At 36.2% G+C, this 21,829-nt stretch overlaps 1 protein-coding gene across 1 annotated transcript in view; it reads right to left on the bottom strand.

Moving 5' to 3' along the window:
- The window catches only part of USP15 (ubiquitin specific peptidase 15), a 164,152-nt gene extending 157,117 nt beyond the window's left edge, over window positions 1-7,035 (bottom strand). Inside the window, 1 exon segment of the mRNA XM_066369325.1 lies at window positions 6,921-7,035. Within this exon segment, the coding sequence (XP_066225422.1) occupies window positions 6,921-7,009 (89 nt within the window). The 5' untranslated portion in view covers window positions 7,010-7,035.
- Window positions 7,036-21,829: the final 14,794 nt, after the last annotated feature.

Raw genomic sequence — 21,829 nt, forward strand, 5'->3', positions numbered from 1 at the left:
ATAGGGGCATAACTATATCACTCATAGGCAAGCAGTAAGTACACTTGAAAATGCAGGCTTTTAGAGGTGACTAGGTTAGAATCTCTGCTCTACCACTGACTGAGTATATGACCATTTGTCCTGAACTCTGTACCTGTTTCTATAACTGTAAAATGAGAATAATCAGTTACTTCATACACATAAAAAGCTGTTAATATGGTAAACAAATGGTAACCATAGCCAAAACTATATGGTACACATAACATCTCAACTATAGCTCTCCTGAGAATCAAAAGGTTCTTTAGCTTGAAATTCATTCAATTTATAAGTATAGATTTTCCACTGATATTAAAGATAAATATCTTGATTCAACTGTTAAACTTTGTTATTAAAACATATTGTTAAATAATATAAAGCAATCCAGATTATCAGGTCTTTTTACCAGGATCACTTCACCTTTATCATTCCAAATCTTTTTTAACTAAAGGAACTTGATGCTCTTTTCATTCAAGTAATTAATTTTGTCTCTAATCCTCCCAGGTTTCTACATAACCGACTCCCTAAAACTTACTTCACTTCCCTCACTTCAGAGCCACTCTTGGATTTGCTTTAAGAACCTTTGACTTCTTTCACAAAGGAAGTCCTCTTTATGCCTACTTCTTGCTAAACAATTTTCCCTAACAATAAGGAATTATGTACTAATATCTGGATCTTCTTAAAGCTAAAAGGAGAGTGGAAGAGAGTGGGAGCAAGCATTCTTAGTTCCCGTCATGGACAAGAAAAAGTAGTCATCATTCTCCTTTTCTTTCTACAGAACTATAAGGAAACCATGCAGAATTCTCACTGGTGGAAGTGTTCTAAGCATAATGAAATACAGGTTAATCCCACAGAGGTTTTCTGCCTTATATTACAAATTGACATCTTTACTTTTTTTTTTGAGGAGCCAGTTTTGATAGTCTCTCAGATATGTCATTTTAATTTGTACCCCAAACTGAGGTTAATTACCATGAGTCTTATTCCAGGGTTCCTTAGTAGTGACTTCTGTGTAAACTGGAAGATAAACTGAAAGGAACTACATACTCTTGTTTAAAGAACAAGATGGAGAAAGAATCTGGAGAAATGACTTAAAGGGAATATATAAGATAAAGTATGAATTACAGTGGTAACTGAGGAAATAAAAACAAGGCACAAACTGAACTGACATTACTCAAGAAAGAAAAGAAAATCTAGCAATTGTTGAAAAATTCTACATGGGGACTACCAAGGAACAGTTTAACAGTTTAATGACTTAATGAAATACTGAGTTACATTTGACTAGTGACAAGCATGAATGTTTTAATACTAAGGAGATATTAATATATCCAGTATTTTAAATCATTATAAACCTGTACTTAAACCTAAACCAGCTCTGAAATGATCAAACATCTATAAAATAAGGCAAATAAGGGCACTTACTTTAAAGGCTACATAGTATAAAGCATTTAGAATAGAGGCTGGCAGAGTAGGCATTCAATATTCACTAGTGGTGGTATAACCACATGCAAACCAACTGATTTCTCTGCTTTCAGATTCCTTATCTAAAAGGAAGAAATATTAATGTATACTTGATCCTTATTTGAGGATCAAACCAGATAATGCATGTAAACACACTGCTCGGCCTTTCCCTTACCTCCCAACCAATATACCTGATGGTTTCAGTTAACTTTTATAAAAATCATGGCTTATTAATAAAATGAATAAAAGGAAAATCAGTAAATTCATGTAATAAAATGGATATATCTAATGACTAAGATGAAAAAACGTTCCATTAGCAGTAACGCTACTCAGACCATTAGTCCTCAGGAAGAATTAAAAGAGGTATCAAGACAGTCATGTACCTTCTACTATCTTAATTTAAATGCCTTTTACTTTGAAAATTCACTGAAGGAGTTATTCCTGAAAAAAAAAAAGTTAGCAAACATGGAGCATAAAATACCAATCATTTATATTTGCATTTTCTGGCTGGGCTATTCCTCTGGATTCACAGTGCAAAAAGAGAGCTTAACATATTTGTAGTTTACTGTAAACTAGCACTTAGATTTATTTATTTAAATTTTTATTGACTGACTTGAAAGAGAGAGGGGAAGGGAGGGAGAGATCCACATGGATTTCGTTGTTTCATTTATTTATGCATTCATTGGTTGATTCCCATATGTAACTTGAGTGGGACTCGAACCCACAACCTTGGCATATTGGGACGATGTTCCACACGGCTGAGCTACTTGGCCAGTGCTAAATTAGCACTTTTAAAATATAGGCAAAGTATTAAAACAAAATATCCTATAAACCCTTACTATCTGCTTGTTATTTCTGTAAAACAATTATGAGAAGGGGCCACATGGCCCCTAATAAAAGCTTATGATTACCGATAAACAATTAAAATCCAAAATCTCAACTATAAATGATCTCAGATTCTTTAATTTAAATGCACTTTTGGATCAAAATAACATTTATCTTACATATTCAGGTAGTCACCTATTAATCTTTAAACATATTTTAATTTCCAGAAGCAAGATATTGTCTATACACTGTCATATCTAAACTAAAGAGTCACAAGAGATGAGTAGAAAATAAAGCAGAATTGTGCCACTAAAATAAAATAGACTCCATTTAAAGAGGAAAAAATGTCCATTTATTTTCTTTTTCAAGTGAAACTACATTTCAAAATGCATCTTTAAAATAAGAAGCCGTGCAGTACAGTAATTTTAGGGCCTCAAAGTCCCAAATTACTTGGGTTCAAATATCAGATATATCACTGTGTGAACAACTCTCTGAGCCTAGGATTCCTATTCTGTCAAAAGCGAATTATGGCACATTCATATTCTAATGCCCTAGAATTGTGGCTCTAAGTAAATAAGTTAACATGTGTAAGTACTTAAAACAGTATGTAGCACAATGTTTTTAAATTTAGTATTATAGGTCATGGTGGGACAAATTACTTTTATTATTATACTCATATGCAAGCAAGATTAATATTTGTTACAAAACTATTTTGTAAAAAGACCACTTATTTAATATCTTGTATGCCCTAATGGGAAACGGTATGATTTAGGAAAAATAGTCACTAAATAGATAAGTACAGTAACTGACTAAAGCTCTGGATCATCTTGGTCAAGCAGGGTACATTAATCTTAAATTCACTAACAACTTAGAAGTGATTTTAAAAACATGAAAAGGCTTAAAGTAGAAAAAAATGCTTTTCTAGATCTTAACAACTACAATGTGAAAAATATGCTTTAATTTCACTATTTCTGTCTTTATTTTCATCAATTTACCAACACGAAAACGTTTTGCTTTCTAGTTTCATTTCCTGAAAATGATGTACCGTAATCATACCTTATTTGAGTGGTAAACACTTTTCCACCACTAAAAAAATTTTAGCAGTAACAGTAATGTAAATATTTCTTTAGGAAATATATACTAAACAATGTGAAGTTCATATTGATTAATTTTGTCCATTTACATTATTAACTGATGTGATTGTAAGGTTGTTTTCTGGTAGTATAAATCAAAGTTGTACAGACATAAGGGACCATATAAAAGAAAGCCTCAAAGATTTCTAAGTAAAAGAGTAGGAGTAGAAGGAAAGCTCTAACAACACTGAAATCGGTCTCCTATGTAAAATCCACATTGATTTGAATGGACTATTCCTTGGCAATTTATTGAAACAAAAATATACACATCTTAAATGACTAAATACAAATTATTCTCTGATGTTACCTCAAACTTACTGAGCTACTATGATTTATAGAAAAATGACATGCAAAATTTAATTTGTAAAGTTAACTGTTACTATTGAATTTAGTTGCACATAATAATTAGTAGAAATAATTGGTAAATTAGTGATATTTATTAATAATAATGGGAAAATAAAGCACAGACTTTGATGATGTTTATTTACTCATAATAGGTGTTTTAAAAACTATCTCCAAAAAAAGTATTCCATAAACCATGATTTGTCTTGATAATTCATTTATTTATCATCCTTTTAGCAAGATTCCTCCATTCCTAATATACTTACATGTAATGCACTTTAAACAAATTTTCCTTTTGTCTCATCAGGAAAAACTATCATGTACCTGAAGATTAAGTTATCTTTCATTCATCCTATGCTAAAAAATTCTAGTTCCTTTATCCTTTTTCTATAGCTCCTAAATTCTAACAATCTTGTTCATGGTTTTCTGAATCTCTCCTTCAAGCTGAAACACAGATCAAGAAACTGCATTATAAAACTACTCCTCTTAGTGCAAATCAATGTTACTTTCATACCTCATCTTTTAAAGAAATATAAATTTTTACTTTTTTGTCTCTATAAAGTCTAGTACCAAGCATTATTATAATATTTGTTCCTCCTCACCTCAGACCTAGGTAACATATTTTCATCTCTAGAAAGTCAGTTGGAAGATAAAAATCATTGACTATTTACAAATAAACAGAAACTCTAATATCCATGCAGAATCAAATCTTTACCCTTCCCCCAAGCATTAATTACCAGACAGGCCTTATCTGTAAAATGCTCACAGCCTAATTAGTGAAATTTATTCACTTTAATACATGTGACTACATCAAACATTAGTATTAAAGTTTCAAGAATAAACTTATGGTAAACCTACTTTTTCTTAATAGTCCAGAGAGTCTTTGCAAGATGGTTATATATCTACATCAAGACAATGTTCCATTTACATATAGCCCATTTCAGCAAAAAATATCATAGGATTTGCCTAAAAACCCATAAATGACTAATCCAAAGACTAAAAAAAAAAAGGTTAGAAAAAGGAGTAACTTTTTAATAAGTTAAAAACTAATTTTAATGATTTTAATGAGTTCCAAAAACATGAGCCCAAGTTAACAACTAAATTATTAAATATCTTTACCAGTTCTGTATTTGTGAATAATTATCTACTTTGTACTTACCAAATTATCCACCTTACAGCTCTGAATCAAACTTCTGTTCTACATTAGTTCCTTTTTTGATGTTTTACTTGCTAATTGCAAGTAAACTGGCTCACATATAAACCAAACTGGTCTCAGCAAGTCCCCACTACCATCTTGCTCCTGCAATTTTTTTTCCTTTAAAATATGTGTGGAAATCAAAGCAAGAATAAAAATTTTGTTAAAAAGTTTTAATGCCCACAATACACATATTGCTCCTATCATCCTGTAGTGTCAACAATACCAAATATTATTTAGTATAACAAGAACATACAACATTAAAGAGAATATCCACATAAACAATATCCATATTTTAACTTACAGATTTATATTTTATGGAAATCCACATTTACCTTTTCATGAGGCAGTGATAGGCTATGTGAATTAAGAATGTTTAACAAACAATAGGAAGCAAGGCCTGATTTGATCTTTAATAATCCATAGGTCAAGGTGTTGCATTAGTGTCCTAGGAAATGCCCAATTTCCCCACACCTCAATATAAATAACAGGAACACTCCAATATAAATAACAATTTTTAAATTATACTTTTGCTGCAATGCAATAACTGTATTTTACACCTTTAAGAGATTTTTATTTTAAAAATATACTATGGAGCCTAACAAAGTAGAAACAAGTTACCAAAGCCTTAGATCAAAGTACTTAAATTCAAGTCCCAAGTCTGCCATCTAATAGTTTACTTGAAAATGATCCTAACAGCAAAGCATTTTAGCAGAAGTGGCAGTAATAAGAAAGTAGCTAAAATGTAATGTTATTTCATAAATAGGAAAATTATCTTTTAGAATATTTCATTGAACCAAGGTAAAACCATATAATGAAATTATTGTCCACATTCATAGATGAAAATACTGAAGTACAGTGATTTAAATGAACTTCGCTCAAAGTGATACCGCAAGTTAGGTGGTGTAACGATGATTTAATTCTGGTCTAAATCTTATGCTCCTTTCACTAAAGCAATATTGGGGGACACGAGAGGAAAAATACCCTGGAAATTACATACCACTGTTATGGTGACAATGGAAAATGAAAACATTTTTTATTATAATAAAGAGGCATACTGTCCTTCCTAACAAACATACCACTTTCTGCTTATGTTACAAATTCACATATTTAAGTTATTTTGGATACTACTTGATATGGCTATCAAGTATTAAACTCTCCATACACTGTACTTCCTCCAGCATTTTAAGAATATCCTTCGGTATTTTACAAGTGTGTATATTAGCAAGTGACTTCAGCCTCAAGTGGATTTATCTACTTTGGGCAGGCCTTGTTACGGCTTCAAAAGGGAGGGAAAGGCTACACTTTTAAGAAACGCTGCCGGTTTCCTAAAGCATAAGACCACGTGGTATCTCTCCGGAGCCTACGGTTGCCTACAGCTTCCTCTCCCTCCCGACGAGGGACTGGAACCTAAGGTTTCCTTCTTCGAGCGGCGCCCTGACACATGCCACCTGTGCAGTGAGAACCGCGAACATCCCGAAGCCTACCTCCCGGAAGAATACAAGAATCACGAACAACAGGGAAGTCAGGGTGCCGACCATGCCGGGGAAGGAAAGGACTGGTGAAGTAGAGCGGGTGAGGTGGGAGAAGCCGCGGGACCAGGACCTGTCAAACACCGCGACTCACGCCCCAACGACTGGAACCCCTGGTTCGGGAAGGCCTGAGGTGGGAGCGGCACCGCGGGAGGAAGGAGGACGGAGAGAACTGCACGAGACGCCGCCGCCGCGCACCTCCAGCCTCGCAGCCTGTCCGAACTAGCCACGAACCCTGACCCCCATCTCGGGTCCAATGTCTGCCCCAACATTTCAGGAGCTGCCAAAATCCTCCTGCCCAGGGCAGTCGCCGCTGGACCTGCCCGCACCTGTCACTAGCCAAAGCTACAAGCCCGCCATTCCCACCCAGTTCTCCACCACCCTCGGGCGGCCGCGACCACCTCAGCCCCTTTCCCTCACCAAGTGTCCCCTTTCCGGAGCGAGGTTTTGAGCAGCGTCGCGATGTCAGACCGCTGGATGTCCAGATCCGCCGCTCCGCCTTCCGCCATCTTCTCTCACTAGCGGTAGCGACGGCGGCGGCACGCCCCAGAGCATTGTGGGAATGGCGTCTCGTGGCCCCGCCCAGTCGGCAGGTCGAAACCAAAAGAGACGTGAGGGTGGGGGGCGCCATGGTACAAGGGTTGGACCGGGGGGGCTGAGTGCGTGTACTGCGGTGGTCTGCTGCCCTTCATCGCTGCCGCGTCTCCTGCTTGCCTAGCATCTCTCCTTGGCCTCTTCCCTCCGGGGACCAACTTGGTTTTAAGTCTCCTGGGTAGGGATTTGTTATTCTCTCGCTTGAGCCATGCTGCTGCCCCGTCCATCCTCGACTTTTGCATTCTCCTCCATCTGCCCAACAGACGCCTGAAAACCCTTATTTGCGCATTAGTGAATGCGCAAATAAGGAAGGGTACGTTGGGGTGGGGCGCGTGGGGACTGCTGAGATATGGGAGGAATTTTAACAGCTCCATGATGAGTCTTTTTGTTGCCAGTCACAGAACCCAAGCTCAGTTTGTCCCAAAGAAAGAACAATCCGAAACCGAACGCTTGGCCGCAAGGCCCTTCCTGGGCTCCTTCCTGCGCTCCTACTCCTGCTGTAGGTGGAGAGCTTTTCTAGGTTCTCTGTGCCGCCCTCCCAGGCACACCCAGCTAAGCTGCAATGAAAAACAGGTTCCAGTTCCTTGGCGAATACGGTCTGAAATATGCACCGACTAATGCCGGGCGCTAAAACCTGCAACAAAACCTCTTACCTGGATGTCCTTAGTAACATTTTATTTGCTACATCTTGCTATGGTGTGTACACCTGAAAAGAGAATAACTACTTTGAAATCACTTGTGTTTTAAATGGGTAAATCGAGCCTCTTAAAGACCCAAGGGCGAGGCACAAAGTAGAGAGGCTTTTGAACCCAAGTTACACGCCCACTTGCTGTTTCTCAACTTTAGTGCACTCACTATTTCTTGTGAAAGCGTGAACTAAAATATAAACTGGGCTGCACCGTGTCCAACTCCTCTCCCCCCTTTAAAAAAAAATCACTACACCTGGTGGTTACCACAGTGCATCAAAATCACCTAAATACTTGCTTAATAAATAAATTGTAGCAAAACTGTATTTTCAAACATGAAGATATACAGAGATTTTACTTTAAGATTTTATATATATATATATATATATATATATATATATATATATATATATATATATATGTTGTGAAAAGTCTAAAAGATGGATAAGAATTCCGTTATGATTTCTCTTGTTTTCCTATTTTTAATGTCTATACTAACTCATTCGGTTGGAATGCAGTAAAGTTGGGTGTAATTATGCTGGTAAGAAGTACTGAAATGTTTCAAATTAACACAGTATATATTGACATGGGTTTTTTTTTATATCAGCATTATGACTATTTTCTTCATAACACCATTTTGCACATGACAGTCATCCTTGATTGAGAGTCTGAAAACAGCTTCCAGTTAGTGCTGTTTCTTATTTGACTCTGCTTTTGACAGGTTAGACTTTCTTTAACTATGACTACCATCAAAAGGTCACATTCCCCTTGCCTCTTTTCTAGCCAACTTCTAAAAGGCAAGTAAATTCCCAAAGAGAGGCAACATGAGATGAAAAGAATATTGGGAGTCATGAACATGAGTTCAAACCTCAACTCAGCCTCTGGCTGCAAAGTACTTAACTTTTATTTTCTCGTAAAAGTGGGGATAGTAATACCTTCAAGGGTTTTTATGAAGATTAAATGAAACAATATGTGTTTATTGCCTGGGACATAATAGCCAACTAATATTGTTTCCTGGGACAGGGAGAACTATATAATATATAAATTGAAATAAGTTGAAAAAATAATTGTGGAATTTGAAGGTAAAACCATGCTATCATTTTATAAACATAATAAATTGAGATGGGGTGTCTTATATACATTCTGCTGTCCAGTTTCCTTTAAAAGAAAATGCATGTTTGAAATGTTGAGGACTGTATCCATGCAAAAAGTAAATTCATTTGTATCACATGCAAGGCACTGAGTTAACTGGATATAGATATGCAAGTTTGATGTCAATTTGACTTATACATCAAATTCATGAGGTCATTTTGTAGACATAATCAAGTTGCTTTCAGAGTTAGGAAAAAAATAGTTACAGTATTTTTTTATTTACTTTTTTGTATTTTTCTGAAGTTGGAAACGGGGAGGCAATCAGACAGACTCCCGCATGCGCCCAACCGGGATCCACTGGCATGCCCACCAGGAGGGATGCTCTGCCCATCTGGGGCATCACTCAGCCGCAACCAGAGCCATTCTAGTGCCTGAGGCAGAGGTCACAGAGCCATCCTCAGCGCCCGGGCAAACTTTGCTCCAATGGAGCCTTGGCTGCAGGAGGGGAAGAGAGAGACAGAGAGGAAGGAGAGGGTGAGGGGTGGAGAAGCAGATGGGCGCTTCTCCTGTGTGCCCTGGTCGGGAATCGAACCCGGGACTTCTGCATGCCAGGCCGACGCTCTACCACTGAGTAACTGGCCAGGGCCAATAGTTAGAGTATTTTATTTAACAAGCATATACAAAGTACCAAGTCTAATTCTAATCACTTTAAAGAATAAATTTAATCCTCAGATCAATCATATAAGGTATTATTGTTATTCCCATTCGGTAGATTAAGAATTGAGGCAAGTGGCAAACCCAGCAGTCTAGCTCCACAGTCTAGACCAGCGGTTCTCAACCTGTGGGTCGCGGCCCTGGCGGGTGGTCGAACGACCAAAACACAGGGGTCGCCTAAGGGTCACGACCCACAGGTTGAGAACCGCTGGTCTAGACCTTTTTATTTTTCTACTGACCTTTATGATCTTGATTATAGAAAGTGATTTCAGTTTACAAATTTTTGGAAATTCTGCTTAGTTCACTTATGTTTCTACTGTCAGTTATGAAGAGAAATAACATTGTTCATAAATACTAAATTGGTTAAGGTCCACATCTTTAACTGAATAAGTATATAATTGATGAGAAATGTTACTTTCCTTTGAATCACACAGATAATTGAATATAAGCTGGCGTTACATCTGCTTATTTGGAATGAGTGTCTTCATTGATGCTTGCCTTAGTTTATAAGAATGTACTGTTTGCTTGGTGATTGTCATTACCTTCACAGTCATAGATGCCCCCCCATACCTTTCTTGACTGTTAAAAACTTAACCTACAGCTTTGAGAAGAGAAAAGGAGTATGCTGAGTACCTTAGAAATCAGCTTGATATAAACACAAGTGCACCTTACATAAGGCAGTGTAGATTTTGAAATTAGAGGTGTTCTAGGAAGGATTCCTTGATAATTCCCCTCTCTGCTCACTGGTGTTTAAGTGATTCCTCTCATAGAGGTTCTTGTACTCAACAAATAAGAGATAGTGCTTCAGTATGAACACTCCAGGAAAGAGTAAAGCTTAAAACTAAGGTGTCAGATGAGAGCCACTTAACAGCCTGGAATGGATGAGAAAAAAAAAGAAATAGCACTGAATTTTTTCATAAAGCTGAATGGAAGAAAGTGCAAAGATTTCCAAGAAAAGCTTTACCTACTTCACAATTTTGTTTGGTGCTGGTTATATGACCCTAAGGAAGAATCTGCCCGAATCAGCACATTCCCTGAAAGAGCAATGATTGGTGGCTGTTTCTCAAGTCTTCCTAACTTTGTTCTTCAGAAACCAATTTCACCTTTTCTTTCTACCTTAAATTTCCTCTACAGTTATTTCCTATAATACCTCCCTCACCCCCAAATTTTATTTACCACTATAAATCCTTCATTCTTTTCTCTTTTGTCATTCTATAACTCCCTTCTCCCTTTAGAAGCTGTCTGAATAACAAAAGGCTGTGGAAAGGTGGTGGAGTAGTGCAAACACCAAAACAGCATGTATAAAATAAAGTACTATGTTAATGATATTTTGAGACTTGAGGTGTGAATAAAACTAGTAAGTGCCACCATGCAGTTTTTAAAACTTCAAAACAAAACAAAAAAACAGAGGCTCCTATTTCAGACAAATGTTTGATCCTGATAAAGAGAAAAATTGTGAAATGAATACAGTGTCTTGTATAAAGGGCCTGTATACTTGAATTTTGACTCTGGCACAGTGCCACTAACTAGCTGGGTAACGTTGGCCAAGTTATTTAATCTCTGTGAGCATTAGTTTTCTCATTATAAATAAGGTGATTAGACTCTTCCAAGGCTGAAACTTAAATGCCTGCAAGGGTCAGATATAGCTAACGTAAATGAGTGAACCAAATTTTATACAAGACGGTAAGGAGTTATGGGGACTCCAATGAACTGTTTCTACTAAATTTATTTAAATCATAAAATTATAAGAAATGAAATATATCTTTACCCTAAAGGCCCTGGAAAGTTTCATTTTAACATGCGCATGAATTCTGCAAATTGATTAATCTGATATACTACTTTATATTCTCCATTTCAGAGGCACATGCAAAACGCTATGAAAACTGACTCTACTCTGAAGATGTATAATAGATACTCACTAAATGATTGTAATGCTAAACTGAATTAAATCAGTCAGTAATAGTCTTATATGTTTGGAATTGTAGCAAAAAAATTCCATAATAGACAGTATATTTGTGGGTCCTAGATATTTGAAAATAAAATGTATTTGTGGGTCCTAGATATTTGAAAATAAAATATATTTGTATGGTGGGAAATGTTTCTAAGTAAGAGTTTGGATATCCTGTCCAACCAAGAGATGGTATAGATCAAATCAATGTTGATAGTAGGGAAAATATGCATACTGTATTTATTTAAATATTTTTTGACAGATTTAAAGATTGGTAAAGAACCACTTCATGACAAAAGTAAAAATATTAAGCGGCCTCTGGGTCCTTTCCCAAGCTTCATAGTAATGGAGGGACGTTAGGAAGCTAAGTCATTTTAAACATGCTGATCTTTGGTTTTAAAGGGCAAGTTAAAAATATTGATCTTAACTTTATATATTTGGTCATTTTTACTTATATAGTTTTGTGCAAGAGTTTAAATATGGTTTTTTTTTATGTTCATGGATCTTGGAAATCTACACATCACAGTTAAGTAGGAAGTTGTGTAAAGATCCAGTAATTCTACAATTATATAGATTCCAAAGAGATTAATGTTGTTTTCTCCCAAGAGAGGACTGAATTATTCAGATTTTCTTTTTGGACAATCCTTCTCTTCATTTTGGCTTAAACAGCAAAAGGATTTCAAGTGCTTACAAAGAGTTTTAGAACAATATAATAGCAAGTCTTAAAGGCTACTTCTCTTTTCTGGGAGTGATGTAAACATTAAATGAGACATTTCTCATGATGTTTTCTTCTGGGTATATCTAAGCCAGGGGTAGTCAACCTTTTTATACCTACCGCCCACTTTTGTATCTCTGTTAGTAGTAAAATTTTCTAACCACCCACCAGTTCCACAGTAATGGTGATTTATAAAGTAGGGAAGTAACTTCACTTTATAAAATTTATAAAGCTGAGTTACAGCAAGTTAAAGCATATAATAATAATTACTTACCAAGTACTTTATGTCAGATTTACACTGTTTGGCAGAATAAATCTTTATAAAACAACTTACTATAGTTAAATCTATCTTTTTTTTTTTTTTTTTGTATTTTTCCAAAGCTGGAAACGAGGAGGCAGTCAGACAGACTCCCGCATGTGCCCCACCGGGATCCACCGGGCACACCCACCAGGGGGTGATGCTCTGCCCATCCGGGGCCTCACTCTGTCGTGACCAGAGCCACCCTAGCGCCTGGGGCAGAGGCCAAGGAGCCATCCCCAGCGCCTGGGCCATCTTTTGCTCCAATGGAGCCTCGGCTGCAGGAGAGGAAGAGAGAGAGAGAGGAAGGAGAGAGGGAGGGGGGGAGAAGCAGATGGGCGCCTCTCCTGTGTGCACTGGCCGGGAATCGAACCCGGGACTTCCGCACGCCAGGCCGATGCTCTACCACTGAGCCAACCGGCCAGGGCCTAAATCTATCTTTTTATTTATACTTTGGTTGCTCCACTACCACCCTCCATGAAAGCTGAAACGCCCACTAGTGGGCGGTAGGGACCAGGTTAACTACCACTGACTAAGCAATAGGGCACTCCAAACTCTATTAAAGTACTGTTAGAAGATATCAGCAATGAAGATAAAACGAGTCTAGTGATTTTATAAAAATACTTACCATTGCTTTTTGTTGCTAGCCAGTATACTTCTTTTTAGGCCCTTTGGAACTATAACAATTATGGATTTGTGAAATTTTTAGTGACCTATATTTGAAAGCCTCATTCTGCTGCTTGCTATTTCTGTGATACTGGAAACTTTAGTTTCTTCATCTTTAAAATGGAAATAATAGACTTATTTTATAGGATTCAGTCAAAAGAGAATGAAACACTGAATGTCATACTAGGGCTCAACATACAATAGCTAGTGTCAGTTCTTAATAGAGCAATTTCTAAACCCAGCTCTCTAGGATTTCTTAATCTCAGTAAATTAAATGAATAAACTCTCATGTAGCTCTCACATACTGTAACTGGCATCACTTCATCCAGGATTTTTTCCCTAAAAATTATAATTTCTTCAATAAAAATGCTGGCTTGTATTAGTGTATTGATTACATATTTAATAATTTCTATTTGATGTCTTTTGGGCTCCCTTTTTTAGTCGATAAATTGTATTTTAGTTAAAACACACAAAAACTCAGAACTGTGTATCCAATTGGTGATACATATTTTTAGTAAAAGTACTCAATATTTCTGTTAAAAGAGATATACTGGCTATATAAAAACACCTAATTTAAGATTTATTAAGCTACAAATGTTTAAATAGAAGTATAAGACATATACTATAGCATATAGATTTTTATTATTAGAGGCAATGTTTAAGCAGAAGGAATTAAATACTTGTATAAAGTGTCTACACATATTTATGACAATTAAATGTGTAAATAATTTGCATACTCTATCCAGACCTGTTTACTTTATATTTTTAAGAATCACAGTTTTTATTACCGTATTTAAGGATCACCACACTAGAAAATATTAAAGTTTTTTTTCATTTTGAAAACACCTTGAAAAAGATGAAAAGCTTTTTTTTCTTTTTGGTAGATTGCTGCCATCCTCAAACTTTAGTTATATTGATATAATAATCGTGGGGAAGGGTGTAAAGAGGGACAAATATAAGGTGACAGAAAATGATTTGATTTTGGGTGATAGGTATACAATGTAATCAATAGTTCAAATGCGATAGAAACGTTTACATGAAACCTGTGTACTCTTATTGATCAAAACCACCCTGTCAAAGTTAATTTTCTAAATAAAATTTAAAAATAAAAAGGCACATAAGGGAATATGTAAAAATGGTATACATTCTTGAGTACCTTCCAAATCGGGAAATCAGGAGGTCAGAAGTGTGAATCTACAGTGTTGGAAAGCACCATAGATGACTTTATTCAGTTAATTGGTCCCTGAGAAATCTTGATTTTTAGGGAACCAGACCACAACATATGTTTAAATGAAAACAGGTGATTATTCTTTTTGTAGTGGTGAATACCCACCCATATTCTACCACAAATGAGCTTGACTGGTCTTTTCTTCCTGGACCCATGTCTTTTCTGTGAGCACAGCATGCCTAGGGATCATCCTGAGGACCCAAGGGATTGAAAACATGACTTCCTTAAAAATATTGACGGTTCTTATAAAGTGTTTATAAAACTAACTCCATATTTTGACAAGTAAGAATATAACATGAGAACCAAAGGAGTCTTGAATAAATAGACTGTGACAATATGAAGATAGATTTTAAACTAAGAATGATTAAATATAACTAAATTTAAGAGAAAACATCTAGAAAAATTGGAGAATCTCCTTTATATTTTAAATTGTAATAAATGTGTTTCTGTTTAGAGTCCGGGCTTTGGATTTCTTATCCTGATATCTAGATAAGCCCTAATGAGTCTATAATGCATATCAAGGAGAAGAGTTCTCATTCAAATAGTGAAAGACAATCTTTGAAAGGACAAAGAAAATTAAAGATGAACTATTTGAGTATGAGACGTAAATATTTTTAAACAGTATTTAAAATGGCTGGTATATGTGGAAGAGGCTCAAGGGAACAAGCTAAACGAGTGCCTGATCATTGAAAGAATGCATGGGGAAGAAAAAGAATCTGTGGAAAGATAAATTTGTAGAGTCAGAATCAAATGATCTTAGAACTCAATGGCCCTATTTTGGATGAGCAATTTAATACTTAGAGGGGTTGTGACTTACCGAGGTTATTAATCTAGTAAAAAGTAGAGTGAGAAATATCATTCAAATAACCTGATTCTTATTTCATAGCTGTTGCTGTAATATCACACTGACGCAGTAAGTCACTATTCTAATGATATTGAGCATTCTTAATGTAACATGATTAACTACTAAATTGGAAACTGTGCTAACAATGCCATCTGTCATAGCACTTCCTATGGCAGAGATGTTTTACTGTCCCCAAATGTATATCTCCCCTTTCTTTCATAGCAATTGTAGTTTCAGCTAACCACATGGCCGCACAACAAAACACTATGGATTTAAACCACTTTGAGATATAATTTACATACCATACATTTGACTCATATACAAACTAATGTCTTTTAGAATTTTCACAGACTTGCACATCCATCACAACAATTTTAGAATATTGTCATTGCCCTCCCCCAAACGCTACATTCCTTAGCTGTCACCCCAACTCCCTCATCCCCCAGTTCCAAACAACCATGAATCCATTTTACTGTCTCTATAAATTTGCCTATTCTGGACACTTCATGTAAATAGAATAATTTATTATGTGTTACTTTGTGACTGGTCTCCTTGATGTAGCATAATGTTTTCAATGTTGATTCATGTTGTAGTATGTATCAGTACTTCATTCTTTTAATTGACGAATAATAATAATGAAAAATAACCCCATTGTATGGATATATCACATTTAATTTATCCAAAATTGATGGACATTTGAGTTGCTTCCAATTTCAATCTACTATGAATAATACTGCTATGAACATTTGTGCACAAGTGTTTATGTGGATGTATGTTTTCATTTCTATTGGGTATGTACATTGGAGTGGGATTGCTGTGTCAAATCATCCCTCTATGTTTAATTGTTTGAAGAAATGTCAGAGACTGTTTTCCCAAGTGTCTGCACCATTTTACATTGCCACTTTGTAATCTATAAGGGTTCCGAATTCTCCACATCCTCAGCAACTCTTCTTATTATCTGTCTTTTTTATTACAGTTATCCTGCTTTGTGTGGAATTGTTTTCTCCTTGTGGTTTTGATTTGCATTTCCCTGATAGCTAGTGATATTGCTTACTGACCATCTTCTTTAGAGAAATGTCTATCCAAATCCTTTGCCCATTTTACAATTGGGTTATTTATCTTATTTTAATTGAATTGTGTTGTTTATATGTTTTAGATACTAGACCCTTATCAGATAGATGATTTCTAAAAACTTCCTTCAATTTCATGAATTATCTGCTCACTTCTTTGTTGGTGTCCTAAAAGGAAAAAATTTTAATTTTAATATCCAGTTTTATCTATATTTATTCATTTGTTGCTTGTTCTGGTGTAATGTCTAAGACACCATTGTTTAATTTGAGGTCCTAAAACTTTATACCTATGTTTTCTTCTAGAGCTTCATAGACTTGAAACTTACATTTAGTCTTTTATATATTTTGAGTTAATTTTTGTATGTGGTGTGAAGGAAAAGCCAATTTATTATTATTTTTGTATGTGAAAATCAGTTGTTTCAGCACTATTTGTTAAAGACATTATTGTTTTCTCCACTTAATTGTCCTAGCACTTTTTTTGAAAATCAGTTAACCATAACTGTGAAGATTTTTCAATTCTATTTCATTTATCTCTGTGTCTATCCTTATAGCAGTATCACATTGCCGTGATTATCCTAGCTTTGTAATAATCATGAAATTGGGAAGTGTTAGCCCTTCAACTTGTTTTCCTTTATCAAGATTGTTTTGGCTATTCTGGAGCCCCTTAAAACTAGGTATGAATATTAGAATTAGAGTCTCAATTTTTGTAAAAGAGTCAGCTTGGATTTTGATAAAGATAACCTGGAATTTCTAGATCAGTTTGAGAGGTATTGTCATCTTAATGATATTGTATTCAAATTAATGAACATGGGATCCCACCATAGTTTCTTTCTTTTAATTTTTTTATTTAGAGAATTAAATTTAACAGGGAGACATTGGCCAATAAGTGTACATAGATTTCAGGCAAACATCACTACATCATTTGAATAGTCAGTTATGTTTTATATCCAACACTCAAAGCCAAATCATTTTCTGTCACCTAATATTTGTCCCTCTTTACACCCTTTCCACAACCCCTCCTCCTCCCTCACATCTCTCTCCTCCTAATAACCACTACACTCATCAATTTCTATGAATGTCAACTTTGTATCCTACTTGTGCCACCATGGTTTCTTAATTGCCCTTACAAATATATGTGGCCATGTCCTAGGTTGTGTTTAATAGAATGTAAGCAAAAGTGACACATGAAATTTGTCATTCATGCTCTTAAAAGGGAGGATCCTGTTTATCATGTCCCCTTCCCTTTCCCCCTTTCTGCTGGCTGAATATTGGAGATGATATTGGAAGCTAGAATTAAATCAAAATCCATCTGTTGAGGATGGCAGAGCAACAAGATACATGGAGTCTAGAACTTCACTATTAAATCATTCTATGACCACAGGCTTTCTACAATACATGGACTTCTTGGTGAGAGAGAATTTTCTATCTTGGTCAGGCACTGTATTCTGAGTCACTTTGTTACTGTAGCCTAGTCTGTAAGGTGACCAATCATCCTCCTTTAGGGAGGACAGTCCTTCTTCTGTAAGTTTCATCCTCCCTCAAAAAGCGTCCTCCTGCATGTCCTCCTTTTTGATATTGGAAGACTAATCTGTAAATGTCTGTATTTGATTGATGCAGAGTTGGTCCATTGTGTGTGATGTGATGTATTTGTATTTGACATGACGATTCGTCAAGGACCAGTACAGTGAGGCGAGACGCGATTATGAGACGCATGTGCTCCTCATGGGAGACCTTGAGAGAGCACATGATATATTGAGCACGCAAATGGCTTTGTGTACTTTTTACTGAAACACTACACAGCACATATGACATTGTAGACTCATGATTATTTCTTTCTCAGTGAATATTCAATTATAGATAGGTAAGCACAATTCACGTTTTATTAATTCATTATCTATTTAATAATTCCCAAATACATATAATTTTATTTACAAGTATTTTCCTGAAATTCGAGTTTTAAAGTGGAAATCTAACCTCAAACCATATCGATTAATAATGCATTTTGATTAAATAGTTGCATAAAACAGATGTTTTTAATTAGAAAATGATAAATACACCCGAATATCACTCCAAATTAGTGGTTTTGTTTGATATTTAGTTTTACTAAATGAGTACTTTTTTCTTACAATTATTATTAAAAATTAATAAGCATGTAAGCATAATTACAATATAAAATATTAAAAATGTTTTATTATGAATTTATCATATAGTATATTATTGTTGCAATGAATAAAATATTTCTTTTATTTACAATATTGTTTTCTTTAATTTATTTTTGTCCTCCTTTTCATTGTAAGAAAGTTGGTCATTTTACTAATCTGTAGCCTATCTAATATATTCCCTTAAAGAATAACTCTCTGCTACCAGAGGGTCTCACTTTCGTGTATATTTATTTAAGTACAAATAGTATTTTTAACAACATAGTAGTTTATGACTTTCAAAATGTTTATATATACATATATTCATCTTACTTTATTCTAAATGTAACCTTGAAAATTGTCAAGGAAGTATATTTTTACATTTTATACATAAGGAAAATGAAGCTCAAAGAGGTTAAGTGGCCTGCTCTAAGTCATATAGCTATTAAGTACAGAGAACTATAATCTAGGTTTTCTACTATTTAAATGCCCCTTTCACTCCATCATACTGATTTACTTTTTTATAATAATTTATTATATATAAAAATGCAGAATCATTTATTCATTAATTCAACTAACAAATATTTTTGAATATGTAAGTCAACTGCATAGGCTTGCTACATATACACTTAGATTAAATTCCTCAGATACAGAATTTCAAAGTAATATTAAAGTAATCTGCAATTACTGATCTGTTCTGCAATGTTCTTATTATTTGTTATGTCTGTAATACTAATTTATCAATTAGACCATAATAGTTTTTTTTTAAGTGAGAGGAGGAGAGATAGTGAGGCAGACTCCCACATGCACCCTGACCAGGACCTACCCAGCAACCCTGTCTGGAGCCAATGCTAGAATCAACTGAGCTATTTTAAGTGCCTGAGGCTGATGTGCTTGGACCAGCCAAGCCATCCTCAGCTCCCAGGGCCAACACTCGAACCAATCAAGCCTCTGGCTATGGGAGGGGAAGAGGAAGAGAAGGAGGAGAGGGAGAGGGAGAGAAGCAGATGGTTGCTTCTTCTGTGTGCACTGACCAGGAATTGCACCCTGGATGTCCATATATTGGGCTGATGCTCTATCCACTGAGACAACTGGCCAGGGCCTATAATATATCTTTATACTTATCATTTATGCTTAAATGATCAGTTATCTGTTTGCAACTTTCCTTTCTTATTCAGTCATTCTAGAGAAGTGTTGTTTTCTTTTAAACATTCATTTATTATAGGTACATAGAATTGAAGTAATGTTCTAAATCATAGTGCTGGTGCAGCACTATAATGCATAAGATATCTGATTAAATAAACAATTCTCTTACCAGAATTTGAAATCTGGAAACTTTTGACAACATGGTTTATTTAATCTATGTTGAACCTATAGAAATGGTAGATAAGATTATAGCAAAATTAACAAAGTATGAAATGAAACCCTGATATCATAATCAAAACAAAAATAAAATTGGCCATGGTCGGTTGGTTCAGTGGTAGAGCGTCGGCCTGGCGTGCGGAAGTCCCAGGTTCGATTCCCGGCCAGGGCACACAGGAGAGGTGCCCATCTGCTTCTCCACCCCTCCCCCTCTCCTTCCTCTCTGCCTCTCTCTTCCCCTCCCGTAGCTGAGGCTCCATTGGAGCTAAAGATGGCCCGGGCGCTGGGGATGGCTCCTTGGCCTCTGCCCTGGGCACTAGAGTGGCTCTGGTCTCGACAGAGCGACGCCCCAGATGGGCACCCCCTGGTGGGCATGCCCGGTGGATCCCGGTCAGGCGCATGTGGGGAGTCTGTCTGACTGCTTCCCTGATTCCAACTTCAGAAAAATACAAAAAAAAAAAGGCATTTTCTTATGCTAAAGCTCCAGGGAGCATGGAGTGAGCTCGAGTATGTCCTATAAAACATGGAGCTCTATGTTGACATACAAGTCTTTGAAGAAGGAGGAACTGCTGAAATAGTTCATCTGAAATAGTTCATCTGAAATAGTTCATCAGCATTTGTCCCTAAGACAACAGTCTTTATAGTGGAAACACCATAAGTAAATATTTGCTGTCTGTATATAGATTAAAGGGGGAATATGGCAAATGCTGAAAAGACATGATCATGGCATATAATTCTAGACTTTGAGCTGATTTTAAGTTGACAGTTTCAGTATAAAGTTGTCCATTGATTTGAAAGAGCGATTTGCCCTTTAGTGGAAGTTTCCCAGAGCCATTGTTGTTGATCCTCTGAAAAAAGGAACAACAATAATTTTGAGGCTCAAAACCTATAAACTGTAAGGGTTGCCTATGCCCCTTGATAATCAAGGATGCCACAAGATCAAAATATGGAAGTGTATTCCATGGGCTATTAGATGGTTCTATGTGCCCAAGCTGTAGCTGCTCTTGTACCAATTGAGCAGCTGCCCTAAGTTTCTCCTGAGAAACAGGCCATTAGTCTACCCATACAGGATTATCTGATTTCCAAGTAATTGGGTCTGCACAATGCATTATTGAGGTAGCAGGAGCTACCAAGGCTACTATGCTAAATTTTGATATCCTAATCCACACCTTCTGGTATTGGGTGCCATTTCTATGGGGGTTAGAATTCTTTGCTGTTCTTTCCCTAGTCCCTTGGTGGGCAAAAATCCCTGATCAAGCATCTGAGTACTGACTAAACCATTAGGACTGATAAGCAATGCTCCCATATTTTTCAAAACATCTCTACCCCACAAATTAATTGGCCATCCAGGGAACACCTAAGGCTTAAAAAATCCAGAATGGCCTTCTTAATCTTCCCAATGTAGAAAACTAGAACTTTGTTGAGGGGATTTACTCTGCCCTATACCTTGTAATTCTGTGGCTGCTGCATGAGTGGGCCAGGAAGGAGGCCAATGTAGCTTAGCAATAACAGATACATCAGCTCCAGTATCTAAAAGTCCTTTAAATTTATGCTCATGTATTGTTAGTTCCATTTTAGGGCGTTCCTGACCTATTTTTTTTAAATCCAATTGGCAAAATCAGAGGAGCCAAATCACCAATTCTCTTAGGGCCCCTTTTGCAGGATGTGGCCTGAGAAGCAGAATTAGCATCCTTATACTATTCTTCCAACTGCCTGAATTAGCCGTGAGGCACATTCTTTTTTTTTTTTTTTTTTGACTAATTTAGATGGGGTGATATCGATAAAATTGTCTTCCGTCACCTTCTAACTGGTTTTCTTTGTGCCCCTCCCCTCCCCCAACCCCTTCCTCTCCTCCCCCACCCTGTAACCCCAACACTGTTGTCCATGTCTCTGAGTCTCATTTTTATGTCCCACCTATGTATGGAATCATATAGTTCTTAGTTTTTTCTGATTTAATTATTTCGCTTAGTATAA

The sequence above is a fragment of the Saccopteryx leptura genome, chromosome 2, assembly GCF_036850995.1.
Source record: "Saccopteryx leptura isolate mSacLep1 chromosome 2, mSacLep1_pri_phased_curated, whole genome shotgun sequence".
Classification (NCBI taxonomy): Eukaryota; Metazoa; Chordata; class Mammalia; order Chiroptera; family Emballonuridae; genus Saccopteryx; species Saccopteryx leptura.